The 14,613-nt window shown below is 33.7% G+C and overlaps 3 protein-coding genes across 3 annotated transcripts in view; 2 read left to right on the top strand and 1 right to left on the bottom strand.

The window, feature by feature from the left end:
- Nucleotides 1-42: 42 nt before the first annotated feature.
- LOC140041111 (methylosome protein WDR77-like) lies at nucleotides 43-6,653 on the bottom strand. The gene is made up of 8 exons (XM_072087501.1): nucleotides 6,496-6,653; nucleotides 3,577-3,762; nucleotides 3,289-3,430; nucleotides 2,572-2,692; nucleotides 1,524-1,650; nucleotides 1,312-1,423; nucleotides 1,099-1,173; nucleotides 43-958 (listed from the first exon to the last, which is right to left on the bottom strand). Exons 1-8 carry the CDS (start codon nucleotides 6,596-6,598, stop codon nucleotides 763-765), a joined length of 1,062 nt encoding a protein of 353 aa, XP_071943602.1. The 5' UTR covers nucleotides 6,599-6,653; the 3' UTR covers nucleotides 43-762.
- A 303-nt stretch (nucleotides 6,654-6,956) lies between these two features.
- On the top strand, nucleotides 6,957-11,401 carry LOC140039927 (ATP synthase F(0) complex subunit B1, mitochondrial-like). Its single transcript, XM_072085521.1, has 8 exons — nucleotides 6,957-7,068; nucleotides 7,628-7,667; nucleotides 7,956-8,101; nucleotides 8,382-8,545; nucleotides 9,318-9,443; nucleotides 9,816-9,893; nucleotides 10,228-10,329; nucleotides 10,892-11,401. The coding sequence occupies exons 1-8, from the start codon at nucleotides 7,041-7,043 to the stop codon at nucleotides 10,949-10,951; spliced, it is 744 nt and encodes a 247-aa protein (XP_071941622.1). The 5' UTR covers nucleotides 6,957-7,040; the 3' UTR covers nucleotides 10,952-11,401.
- Nucleotides 11,402-12,040: 639 nt separating this feature from the next.
- The window catches only part of LOC140039464 (uncharacterized), a 33,093-nt gene continuing 30,520 nt past the window's right edge, over nucleotides 12,041-14,613 (top strand). The window contains exons 1-2 of the mRNA XM_072085067.1: nucleotides 12,041-12,235; nucleotides 12,722-12,973. Of these exons, the coding sequence (XP_071941168.1) occupies nucleotides 12,041-12,235; nucleotides 12,722-12,973 (447 nt within the window). The remainder of the gene's footprint in view (nucleotides 12,236-12,721; nucleotides 12,974-14,613) is intronic.

The following is a 14,613-nucleotide window of genomic DNA, read 5'->3' as shown; positions in this document are numbered from 1 at the left end:
CTGATTTTTGGCTCTACGCTCTTAAAGAATGTTTTGTGACAATGATTGTAGGCCTATACGAGATGATTCTTGAGATTAAATGAATCGTTTCACAAATACACTTTACAGGAATTAAGCTTTTATTAAAACCTTGTTTACAACATTTAATATACATTTGAAACAGTTAATCATCCTTCCATTATTTCCACTTGTTTGTGGACGAAATAAAGTTATCTTATCTTCCTACAAGTTGCTATTAAAGTAGGCATCCCATAATACTTTCAACCATTGTTTACTGCAGGTATTGCTTGTTGAGTGCAGAATACAGTAGATTGGATATCACTTTATCCAAAATGTCTATATAACCATTTCTGTACCCATTTTCACCAAGGGTGTTGGAAGTGCACCACAGCACTTTCTGATCAAGGCAATGTAACATATAAACATGTGTTTAGTTTTTAAAAGACTGCGAATAAATACATTTTTCATATGTCGTGAATGGAATGCTACAGTACATCATCATCAGGCCAAATAAATAATCAGTTTTAAATTAGTCTCATCTTTATAAGTTCCTTATTAATGACTACCACTTATATTTACTAAACAAAAGTACACACTTACTCTACAAGTTGGACTCATTATTTTTGTATAACATTAAAAATAGTAAAAATCATTGCAGCCGTAATTTACAGATGTATGTATGTGTTTATTAATGTGGTATGGTTTAACGTTAACCATTGGAGAGAACTAGCTAAACATATACAAGTAGGTCAATGTAGGTCATTAGCTCTTAGTTGTATGACCTTTAACCTTACTGCTGTAACTGGCTGCTGGTGTACTTATGTCCATTCTATCATCAGCTGGCATTGTCACAACATGCGTGCAAACTTGTTTATCCCATCCACACGTAAATAGCTTGTTGCTAAGAGGGTCCCATGACAACCCACGTACAAAGTCATTATGGCTGTAACTACGGTAACTGAAGAAATAAAGCAGATATAGAAAATATTAGTTTTATATTATATATACAAATATACAGTACAAATAACTTGAGTTTTATAAATAAATGAGTTCAAGCTAATGTTAACTAATGTATAATGATCTGCATTTGTGACTTACATTTGTCTCGGCTCATTTGCCATATCAGTAACAACGGCTGTGCTATCATCTGACACAGATGCCAACCAAGTTCCACTATAAAAAAAACCCTCATACATTTTAATAAATCATCATCAATTAACATAACAACTACATAATATTTTGTAAATATGTTAAAATACTGTCATTTATAATAATAATATCTCAACTTGATATCGTTTTTAGTAACCTTACTTTTTTGGTGAAAATGCAAGTCTATGGACTGCTCTAGTATGTGATTTACAGTCTTTAATCATTCCATTCGCATTACGGATATCCTTTAACACTATGTGACCAGTCTCATCACCTAAAATATGAATAAAGTATTTAAATATAAAATAACAATTTCATTATTTTACATTAGAATAAATATCTGTAAAAATATTTCTATTTAAATTGTAGTATACCTATAGCAATGACTGCTGTTTCACCAGGCTTCCATGCCAATGAAGTGGGTAGAGAGTACAAAGGGCTTTGGTCAACTTTGAAGGCAGGCTTAGGTTTCCTTGTGTCCCAGAGCAAAACGCGTCCATCCTGAATATTGTTGGAAAAAAGGAGCTATTAAATATCAATACTGATCTAGCTGAATGATTAACCAGCATACTTGGAATTTCAGTTTAATTAAGTTATTTTTAATATTGTTTTTTTTATGTTATCTTGTCTTGTATGTATTTTCTTGTTTTTTTCATTTTTACTGAGTCATACTTAATGATAATTGTACTAGGCCCAACCACTCACTTTTCAGTCATTACGGATTGGACCCCATTGGAAATAAGTTTACTTTTTTGTCGACTTAATGGGTTATCCAGGTATTCTCTTTTATACATTGTATATTTTAACTTTTATGTATGAATATCGAATAAAATCAATCAATCAATCAATCCAAAATTGGACATCACTCTCTACTGTACCTTTTTGAGGCAAGTGATGTGTGAGTATGGCATGCATTACACTTACTTGAGAACATGAGGCAAGTGATGTGTGAGTATGGCATGCATTACACTTACTTGAGAACATGAGGCAAGTGATGTGTGAGTATGGCATGCATTACACTTACTTGAGAACATGAGGCAAGTGATGTGTGAGTATGGCATGCATTACACTTACTTGAGAACATGAGGCAAGTGATGTGTGAGTATGGCATGCATTACACTTACTTGAGAACATGAGGCAAGTGATGTGTGAGTATGGCATGCATTACACTTACTTGAGAACATGAGGCAAGTGATGTGTGAGTATGGCATGCATTACACTTACTTAAGAACATGAGGCAAGTGATGTGCGAGTATGGCATGCATTACACTTACTTGAGAACATGAGGCAAGTGATGTGAGTATGGCATGCATTACACTTACTTGAGAACATGAGGCAAGTGATGTGTGAGTATGGCATGCATTACACTTACTTGAGAACATGAGGCAAGTGATGTGTGAGTATGGCATGCATTACACTTACTTGAGAACATGAGGCAAACACTTCTAATTCCACTGGACTCCATGCTACCTTTTCTACTGGTGCTGTATGAGCATGGTATGTACCTGTTGAGCATTGGCCAGCAACATCCCAAATCTTTATTCTGAAAAAAAAACATTGGTTAAACGTTAGGGAACACTTCACTTCAGGGTATCATTCAGTGAACAAATTTCTTAACAAATGCAACCCAGCACATTGCAAGCGTTTGTTTTAAAATTGAGAAGGTTTCATCGTGAAGTAATTTCCTGATTGATCGTAATCAAAACGATACTGGGTTTGGTCTACTAGCGTTCCTCCTCCCAACCAGTCATCCATTCATAGAAGGCTTAATGAAGTAAGCCTACCTGGTGGTGGCCATAGAACGGTCCCGAGATAACGACTATACTATTGAATAATAGAACAAATCACACATCTACACATAATCAAACATCGTATACTATATCTCTAACAATATTTCAATCTTTTATCGACTAAAACTGAAGTATAGTCATTATCTCGGGACCGTTCTATGGCCACCACCAGGTAGGCTTTCTTCATTAAGGCTTCTATGAATGGATGACTGGTTGGGAGCAGGAACGCTAGTAGACCAAACCCAGTACCGTTTTGATTACGATCATACCGGAAATTACCTCACGATTTTACATTCAAATTAAATGATTTTTATCTAGAACTAACAATTGACAATGTTAGTAATCTTACAGACAATCAGCACTGCCACTTGCGAGTCTTGTTCTATTAGAATTTATTTTGACAGAGTTCACAGTTTCATGATGTTCAAATAAGTAGAAGAGATTTTTGAATGAGCTTCTGCTATCGATAAGTTGCCAAATCTCAACAGCACCTGACGAAAAAATGCATTTAAATGATCAAATAAAAATATATATGTAAAACAAGTTGAACAAATATATATCTTATGTTTAATTACATTCTAAGATAATATAGCAAAACATTAGGAGGAAAACGTATGCATTTAACGATTCAACCTACCAGTGTCTGAAGCGACTGCAACTCGTAACTCATCTATCCATACAATGTCTGTTACACCAGCCTCAGTTTGCACACCAGCACTGCTGCGTTCGATTGTTGGGGCATTATTTGGATCTTCATAGAACCATAATGAACCAGCCCAATATCGACCAGTTAAACTAGATGCACCAAGAATAAGAGAACCATCTAAAAAATAAATTGATCACCAATAAAATGATAATATATATTTATATATTTTAAAGTGAGAGAGAGAGTTTAATAATGCAGTTTATTTTTATAAAATGAATATCCAGAGATAACAGCAAGATTATCATAACATTGACTTAGTCTACTCTACTATCAATAAGCTAGGCCTATATAACAAATAAGAGCCATCCAGGCCAGATCTGTCGGATGCTAGTCAAGTCGCCCCATCGCAAAGTCGCCCCATACAAAGTCGCCCCTTACACAGTCGCCCCATCGCAAAGTCGCCCCAAAACAAAGTCGCCCCATCGCAAAGTCGCCCCAACGCAAAGTCGCTCCATCGCAAAGTCGCCCCATCACAAAGTCGCCCCAACGCAAAGTCGCCCCAAAACGTTAAAAAATAGTTTACAAGTGCGTAAAATGTTGCAATGATACACAAAATAACACAGAACGTGTAGGCATAAAAAGGGGAAGCCCCGCCATGTAGTCTCAGGTCACACAATCGGCACGCACCCCCATATCAGAGAGGAAGCCCCCGACTAATCACTCGGTCGCACTCCGCGGTCGCACTCTAACGTGCTAGCTTACCAGAGGGAAACCCCCGTAATTACTCCGCCGTTGCCGTTGTCGCACTCTACAACGCACCATCTGAAGATGGGGAAACCCCGCCGGAGTTTTACGATGATATCATCAGTCGCGTTCGAAATCGGTCGCGATAAAATGATGTTATACGATCTAGATTATTTTTACTTTGGTCGATGAATATTTATTATTATTATTAGGCCTATATTAATAATTGATTTTTGTTTTTATTTTACAGGTCAGTAGGCCTATGATGAGAAAGATGTGTGGCTTAAAAAATGACAATTTGTAAACATAGTTTAAGATATAGTATTATCCAGCATAATGTCATTTAACAGTACATAATTATTTAAATGTGAAATATTTTATAGGAAACGTAGGCTACGTCTGTGTCTTTTATTTTATATGCAACAAATTACGTAAAACAATTTATTTATAAACATTCAGTTTACTATTATATACATAGTATTACAGTGAACATTGATTGTAAGACTCCTGGAAAGGCAATCCCATCATTATATCCCATTATAAAATTGCATCATATCACCACTATATGTCGTAAATGATAACGTGCGTGTGTGTATTTGTCGTACGTCCGTGTACGTATTATTCCGTGCCTCTTCACTGTCTTGTTTAATTTAAAATTAAATAAACACCTGATATGAGGATATTTATTAGGCATTATAATTAGAATGTTCTATAACCAAAAGGATTGAAATAAATTTCTTCAGTAAAATGATCATTGTGCTGTTGAATAAAAGGCGACTCGCCATCTGAAACATTCTCTGAATCCAATCGGAGCTGCGCCTTCTGGTATCTGTTTCCTCACAGCTGCTACGTCTTTCTGCTGACCGTCGGGGATTCCCCTTTTTAAAAAACACGCACACGATACTGTACGATGGTTTTTCCATGGTCAAAATGTCGCGTTTTAATTTTACTAATACCTGCATGTAAAACAATCATATCGGCGATGAAATCCCCTTTTTTTCTTCATTTTGAAAAGTCATTATAAAATTAAGACACATAACTTGTCAATAAATGCAAAATGATCAATAAGTAGCCTATAACACTCGTCTTACAACACTGTTATTGTTTTAACTACTGTAAATCTATACGAAGGCCTACTACACATTTATACATTTATTATAGGCTATTATCCTAAAAAATGAGCTGGTATCGCGTAGGTTGAAGAAATTGTAATTGTGGCTCTGGTAACTAATTTTAAAATCATATTAAATTAACATTTTCGAAACTATAAATCAGGGATAATCTTTTTAAAACTTTCAAACAAGGGACTATTTTTTTAATGATTTTTAAAAAGCACATCACTCCATTAAAACCTGTAAAATACAAATTAAAACACATATTATGTATATAATAGGATAAACATTAATGTATACGACATTTAGCGCGACCAAAGTAATGCACTTGTCAATTGTATGACTCACTATACGACCCCCGGGAGAGGTGCGTCATGGGTGCGTCATTTACAAATAATTACTGACGCAGGGGTGCGTCAAAAAACCTAGATGGTACGTCACATCAATGAACAAGGTGTGTCAAGGTCCGTCACTTTACCACCCACCATATCATAAACAACATGGTCACAGTGCGTCAAAATGGGTGCGTCATGGTCACCTAAAGGTAAGTCACCTTTTTGACGCACGGGTGCGTCATGGTATTCAAAAGTATGACGCACATCGGACAAATGACGCACCTCTCCCGGGGGTCGTATAGTGGGTCATACAATTGACAAGTGCATAACAACGCAATCGATATCATCAAACGCAACCGATATGATTAAAACCGTGGGCGACTTTGCGATTGGGCGACTTTGCGTTGGGGCGACTTTGCGATGGGGCGAATTTGCGATGGGGCGACTTTGTAATGGGGCGACTTTGAGATGGGGCGACTGTGCCGGGGCGACTTTGTTTTGGGGCGACTTTGCGATGGGGCGACTTTGTATTGGGCGACTTTGTATGGGCGACTTTGCGATGGGGCGACTTGACTGGATCCCGATCTGTCCGCGGTGGTTGTTCACTCTCTTCCTCAATCAACCTTACACATCTCAGGGGTAGGCCTACCCCATCTCACAGACAGAGTCTGCCGGGGCGCTGCCGGGGCTGGGTAACTTATAATGTATTAATGACTTGCCTCTATTATGCATTAAGACATCCAGCTGCTTATCCATGGCTGCTGGTAAGTTTGAGTTCGTAGCTAGTTGTTCTGACTCCATATTTAATAAGGGGATTTTCATAAAGACATTAAAAACGACAACACACCGCACCTTTTCTCTCGCTTTTTATATCAAGTTTTTACACTACACACATGGCCTTTTGATTACTATTGGGTCAAAGTTTATGTCGAAGTAATTTTGTACGATATTATTGATTGGCTGCCGCAAATATAACAAGAAAAGTACATTACATACATATTATTCAGATACTGCCACGTATTTCAGATTTTTTACATTTTAATTAGTTTTATGTCAATTTTTTATAAGGTATTACATATAAATTATGATTTTTGTAAATTCTTTCAGAATCATAGAATTGCTAGCTATTATCACATTGGCCAATTACAAAGCAGCTTTTACAGTTTTTGGGCCAACCAGCAGCCATTTTGGAAACCGGCACGGCAAGTTTAGAATTCTTCAGCATTCGTGCCGTAAACAAGGTTTAAAATACAAAAAAAGCAAAATGCTGTCTAGGCTGGCGTTAGCCAATGGTAAATAATGTTTATAAATAATATTTGTTTATCATTTTAGTGTATATATGTGTTGATTTGCACACGAATGATTCACCCAGGCCTGGCCGGAAAACGCTAACTTAACTAACCTGACTGAATGATGAGCCTACCTCCTCGACTCTCATCTGGTGATGAGAGTGAGTGAGTGCCATAGAAGGCCTAGGCCTAGGTTACTCCCAGTGTTTTATGAATGATGCTAGACCAAAATAAATAAAATATGTTGTATTATATTATAATAAAAAAAAATATTTTAAAAAGAAAGTAAGGCCATGCTGCAGCATGTTGAGGGAAATGTAAATTAATGACTAATTTTAGTAATAATGATGAAATGCACCACCCTCCATCATATGCTTAAAAACCAGGTTTTTTTTTATAATGTGGAGTGACGCTAGCTTAACTTAAGAAATAAAATATTTAAATCCAGCTGGCTAGCCAGGCAGAGAAGAAAAAAAATTACTTTATTATTTAATATTAACATACAAATAATACTGTCTTTCTGAATATCATTCCATAACTACTTAATTTGTTTAATTTTTAGGTGTAGCTCTGAGGGCTGTTCTCCATTCTACTAGACCATGGTAGGTATTTTAATTTAATGGTTTTTTTTACTTTATTTATTAATTCCTCCCACTGTTCCAGAATATCAGATCATAACTGTTATGCATAGTAAATACAATGTGTTTAGTGGACACAACAAAAAGTGATATTGGTACAACCAGATAAAACACCATCAAAAAGAAAAATCCTTTTTATAATATTCCTTTTAGCAAAGTCAAATTACATTTTCACAAACCAAACATTGGACATTTATAATTAAGTTGATGTTTAATGAATAGCTTAATTTGAGTTTTTTATTTTTGCTACAGTGTTGTGGTGGCCCCAAAATCACTGTTACACACCAGCCAGGTGCGTAGCATGCCTGTAAAGCTGCCCGAGAAAGGTGGTCAAGTCAAGTTTGGATTTATCCCTGAAGAGTGGTTTACCATGATGTATAAGAAAACTGGTGTTACAGGTACTAAAGTATTACAAGATTTATTTAAAAGCTAAATTTTATTTCATGTAATTCATTAAATTATTTATTTAAATCATTTGTCTTTATTTTAGACTTTATTAGAAAAAATAAATGTATAGCCAGAAAGAATTAAAAACGTATTGTCATGAAAAATGAAGATTAATTAAATAAACTATAATTATTTCCCCATGTTTATTCAAATACCAATTGGCCAGAGATCAGAATGTTAATGTTCTTCATTACAGTAAATTATTTTCTTATTCAAATGTTATTATTGCAGGGCCATATGTATTTGGATTTGGTCTTATTATGTATTTGTTAAGTAAAGAAATCTATATCTTGGGACCGGAGACTGTACACGGTGCAGTTGTGTTGGCTATGATTGTTGTTGCTGCTAAGAAGTATGGTGGAACAGTTGCTGACTGGGCTGATAAGCAGATAGCAGTAAGTACATGTTACCATACAGTACTGCTCTACATCTAAACTGTTGACTATTTTATTCTCATTTAATTTCACTATTTGGTATTATGCTAATCAAAGCACCTAAGTAGTTCAAACTCTACCGGAACTGAACTGAACTTTTATTGTATCTCTTTTAAATCAGAGACACAGTCTCAATGAGATGTTTAACAAGTTTACAGTAAATTAAAATATATACAAAAAATTAGACATAAAAACAAATTACAAAATATTTACAAACTACTGAAAAAGAGATCTTCAAATATAAAAATTACGGTGGCCTGTAAGTGTCACGGCAACTTTCAAAAAATATCACAGCAATTTTTTTTTTTATCGCGGCATTCTGTAATTTGCCGTGGTGTTTCATTACTAATTTGCCGTGGTGTTTCAATACTAATTTGCCGTGGTGTTTCATTTTTAAGTTGCCATGGTATTTTTGTTAAATTGCCGCGATGTTTTATTTTTAATTTGCTGTGATGTTTTATTTTTAATTTGCCGTGGCTTTTTTCAAATTGCCGTGGCTTTTTTCAAATTGCTGTGGCTTTTTTCAAATTGCCGTGGCTTTTTTTGAAAGTTGCCGTGATATTTTTTTAAAGTTGCCGTGACACTTATAGGCTACCGTAAAAAATAACAAAAAACAAATATTAAAGTAAACTGAGAAAGATTTAAAACATATTAATAAGGCATAAATTGCAAAGAAATGGTGTGAAAATCATAGCATACTCTACTATTAAGTATGTTTTATTGTGTCTTATAGGACCAACTTGCAAACGCAGAGAAAAGTAAAATAGAAAGTTTAAAAGCCTACGAGGATGCCATCAAGGAAGAAAAATTAGAACAATGGCGGATTGAGGGAAGAAACAACTTGTTTGATGCTAAAAGAGTAAGTCATTATTTGCAGTCAATATTACCAGCACTTGTGTGTGGTGACATGTCATTGTACAAAAAAGCATATTATGAATATTATATACAATATTATATTACTGGGTTATCCAGAGTTTTGTACAGTTTTTTTTTATTTGCTGTTTTAACACTAATATGTAAGTTATGAGTTTTTTTATATATACTTTTAAGCATTAGGTAATTGTTTTTTTAATATTTTATGTCTGTGGCCAAGGATTACCAATAGTAAATTAATCACTGTCCTATTAGATAGGTGGTAATCCCCCTGATACCTTTAAATATAATTTTAAAAGCCTAGTGTTTCAGCCTAGACGTTTATTATATAGTAATTGCTATTATTTTTTATTTGTAGGAGAATGTTCAACTTCAGTTAGACACTGAGTACAGAGAACGACAATTGCAAGTAACAAATGCAGTCAAAGCTAGAATGGTAAGATTTTGATTTTTCACACTAATCTACTACCAAAGATTTGTTTGTGTAAATCATCTTGTGTGAAACAGATGATAATGATAAACACAAATCCTGGACTTCTTTCAATCTTAAGCTCTGTCTACACTATCAAACTAATTTGACAAAAAAAGTGTGATGTACTCAAATATGGTAGTATTACATCGTGTTCATATATGTGCACATCACATTTTGTTGTCGCATAAGTTTGATAGTGTAGTGAGCTTTAGCCAATGTTTTCATTCCCCAAAAAAAACATGTGTATTACTAAATACTGATTGTATATGTATCAGTAATTAATGCTACTGTATTATAGGATTACTATATTGCAGTAGAAGAGATGAAGCGTAAGAAAGAACAAGAACACATGGTTACCTGGATAGAAAAGAATGTTGTTGAAAGCATTACACCACAACAGGTAAACAAACTACAAACTATTATTGATAAATCACTAAATGGCAGTAATGCTTCGCACTTTTTTATAATAGATTGTCGCCAATCATATAGGATATTTGATAGTTTATGTATAATATTGGTTTACATAATGTTAAGTCTAGTCTACACTATCAAACTTTATGTGACAACAAAATGTGAATGTGCCTAATATACATGATGATGTTATATCACTACTATATTTGGACATATCACCACCATATTTTTTTTTGTTCAAACTAGTTTGATAGTGTAGACAGAGCTTTAGGATATATCTGTTTTTCTTTAGTCTTATTTCTGCTATATATTATATACTTTTTATTAAAAAACAATAGAGCAACTTGTGGCCAATAGCCAGATTGCGTGTAACCTTTTAATACAGGCTTTTAAAATATTAAAAAACACCAATATATAAAATACATAAAAAGATGAAAAATGGGAAAAAAAACTAATGGGATCAGACGTTCAGCAGGCGGATGAAATAGGGGATTGGGCTGTTACTACATTGAACAATAAATAATAATAATATGATTTGTTTTATTTTCTAGGAGAAAGACATTCTAAATAAATGTATATCTGACTTACAGAAGATGGCCACAACAGCATAGCCAGCATCATCTCACAGAATGAATATTTCGATTTATAATATTGTTAATAATCAAACCTATACAACTGAAATTCTTCAAAAACTTTGAATTGTTTATAGCACATAGTTAATTGGTTTGTTGCTGTTTAATCTTCTCTCAGTCTGTCTAACATGTGCTGAATGTTTTCTACAGTATAATCCGTTTCAGTTTGAATTACTGAAAAGATACTGGACTACAATGTAAAACAACTAAAAAATATTGTAACAACTATCTTAGCGATTTGAACCAGAAACTACATAATGGTGAACTTCAGAACAACAACTTTAAATAACTATTTGAACCAGAAATGGTATAATTAATAAATTTATCAATAGAACTGTATTAATAGCTAAATAAATTTGTTAACTTTCATATTCTCTCTAAATAATCTGTCCTTTAGACTGGAGTGTAATTAAAAGATTCATAATATCATAGATCTTGTCATGTGATTAATCTGTTTAAAAGTTGTATACATTGGTGTTGAATGAAATACTACTATAATGCTAACAATAACACGATATATACAAATTGATCAAATACCGCCAGTGTTATGGTATACTTGCCGCCACTATTCACAAACAAAGATCGTATCAGTTTTAAAACTTTTAATACAGTTAGTTTCCACCAAAGTTTGAGAGTGTTCCATTATGAGACAGGTAAAGCATGTAGTTAACACTTAAAAATATACAGTACTATTTTTGTTATAAAATAATATCAACACTAATAACACATCTTTATATAAATTACATAATTTGCACACATTCTATTTTGGTTAACTACTATGTATTAAATTAATTTATAGCCAATATAACACACATTGTCGAATAATTATCTGGGGATTCCCATATTGTACAATGGATTAACCCGTCAGCGTTAGCAGACACTAGAAAATGTCATGCTTGTCGTCAGAACACGGCGGAGTCCGTCGTAACTTTCTTCAAATAATTTACAAATATTCAACCTTCAAAATGACTTAAAACCATGTACAAGAACGGTATTCGGTTAAATCCGTATGTGTGGAGTTTATTTAATAAAAAAACTCAGCTATTTATTAGGACAAAGTAGTGTATAATGACGCAACTACCTAGGCCTGCATTGTGCCAGGTGAATTATGACAGAGACCTGCCGGCGTCGACAAGGTTACAAGTGTCAAACAACCACCATCAACAGCAGCCTACTAGGCCTAGGCATAGTCCGATTCCTTGCATAACTTGCAAGCAGAAAGGTGAACAACTAGGTAAAACGCTACATGATAAAAGAACCCCTGTAAGTATTTATTTTGTCAAGTAATATTATTGTTCCATCTTTTTAATTGTTTTTACAAAGACAAAGTGAAATTTTAAAAAGGGCCTTTTTTTGTGATGAGGATACTCAAACTTTTTCACAACATCCTGGTTAATTACCTGTTTAATAATTCATTCCATAATTGCTATTATATAACATCTAAATAAATATGTCATTTGATTGGACAATTGTGGATACATGGTATGCAGTAGTAAGTATAGTAGTACAGTACAGTATGTACTATTTGATTAATAATGTTCTTCTGTTCATGCGATAGTACAAATAATTTCAACCTCACGAAATTATTTGTACCATCGCACTTGTAAACATTCATTATTTGAACTATTCAAGCTAATCTTGCTACTTGATATTAATATTTAATATTTCTTAAATATGTATGTAAAATATCATCAGTCACAGGGCCTAGTTAGGTATATCTTCTTATGTACATCATCTTTTTATTCTCAGTATCGCTATAGTCTTCCTCCTCCTAAAAGCGCCAGTCATCCTCCAGATTCAGATTTTATAAGTTTCTTATCCCGACGAGAGAGACCTTTTGACCACCATCATGCCGCAAGAGCTAGAACTGCAGGTACAGCAGCCTATTCATTGCCAGTTTTACCAAGTCGTGTTGGTGTTCAAACCAGTCTTACTATGAATGCGGAACGACTTAAAGAACCTACTTGGAACCACTGTCTAAATGCTTGGGTTTCATCTACAGTAAGTCCCATGAGTAGTTTATGTCTTATTTATTATTATTTATTTATTCAGGTATAATAAAAATTACAAAAAGTAGACAAAAGTCTGTAAATATTTATATTACAAAGATTGAAATACTGGGAAATATTAAATACATTGTACTTATAAATTAGAGGTATAGATTTTGGGGAAATCATGAATTATTACCTGTATAACATACCAAATACACCAAAGTGTTTACTGTTGCTATAGAAATTATCATTATGAAAACTTTATTGAAAACAGCAATTCAAAGGTCATAACATAAATGATTTTTAATGACACTCATAGACATAGTTCACCTACATTACATAAATGACTGGCATTAGTAGAAACCTATTAAGAGGGACACCTTCAGTGCCCAACTAAGTGTCCTCTTATTTAGTAGGTATTTCCTAAATACAGGGGTAGGAGTTGGCCCTAAAGGGGTTGGCCATTATTGTAACATGATGACATGTTCTTAATAAGGGTGTCCCCTAAATATCGGTGTCCCAAACAAGTGGTTCTACTGTAAACAATTAATATCACTTAGTTACTTTAGAAGCTTGTTCAGTAACATCTTTAATGGTAACATCTTTAAATGTTACATAGTTATCCTGTCCTTAGGTATAGTTCTCTAAATATAATTGATCTATCATGACTATCATTTTAGATGTTATTATTCTAATGTTTTGTATTACTTTTCTAAATACAACTGATCTACCATCAAGCCCTTATTTCAATTAGCTCTTCTTAAGCGTGATCTTAATAATGAGCTTGTTGTTTGCTGGACAAACAGGATTTGCTGAATACAAATACGACTCTATTTACATTTAATTTATTGTAATCATGAATCTCTCATTAGTTTTATTGGATTCAATGTCTTCTTTTGTAACTGATTCACAAGAAATTGATTTTAATAAACTTGAATGAAAGCAGTTTGTTGCCTCGTCAAGCATGACTGGTAATCTTTTGTGTTGCTCTCAAAAAAGTAGTTACAAAGATGTAATGCTTATGAGTGTTGCTAAGCAATGACACAAATTTAGCTGTACCTGATTTTAAGCCTTCATTGTAAAGTTTTAATTAAACTACTAATAATTGGAAATTAGTAGTACTTAAGTTTTAAGCATGATGGTTATTAGTTAATGATTCCTCCATGTCCCTACTTAAACAAAATTGCTATTGGACTTTTATGATACAGACTGTGATGGTAAAAATATTAATGGTATGTCAGAACAAAAAAAACCCAAATCAGATACATATTTTCACTCACTTTAAAATCCCTTTGTGTAAAATATAGCATCAGTAACATTTAACAAGTATGCCATATCACTTTAAATGTTATTGACTTAGCACAACAAATATTGACTTCTACTATTTGATATTTACAAACGGGTTTGGTTAGCAAACATACCAGCCATGGGCTATTACAGTTAGTACTGACTTAATAAACAATACTAAAACCACCATGGACAGGAATAAGTATAATGCGGCCAAATATTGTAACTATAGCAACAGCTTCAAGTTATTAGGCAGTTTAAACAATTAGTTTTAATTTATTAAACAAATTATTATAGGTCAGTTATAGAGAGTGTCAAAACGTATTCTTTAACGTAAAACGCACCCAGTATTTTTAGGGAAGA

Source organism: Antedon mediterranea, chromosome 2 (assembly GCF_964355755.1).
Source record: "Antedon mediterranea chromosome 2, ecAntMedi1.1, whole genome shotgun sequence".
Lineage (NCBI taxonomy): Eukaryota > Metazoa > Echinodermata > Crinoidea > Comatulida > Antedonidae > Antedon > Antedon mediterranea.
This window is presented reverse-complemented; position numbering and strand designations above follow the sequence as displayed.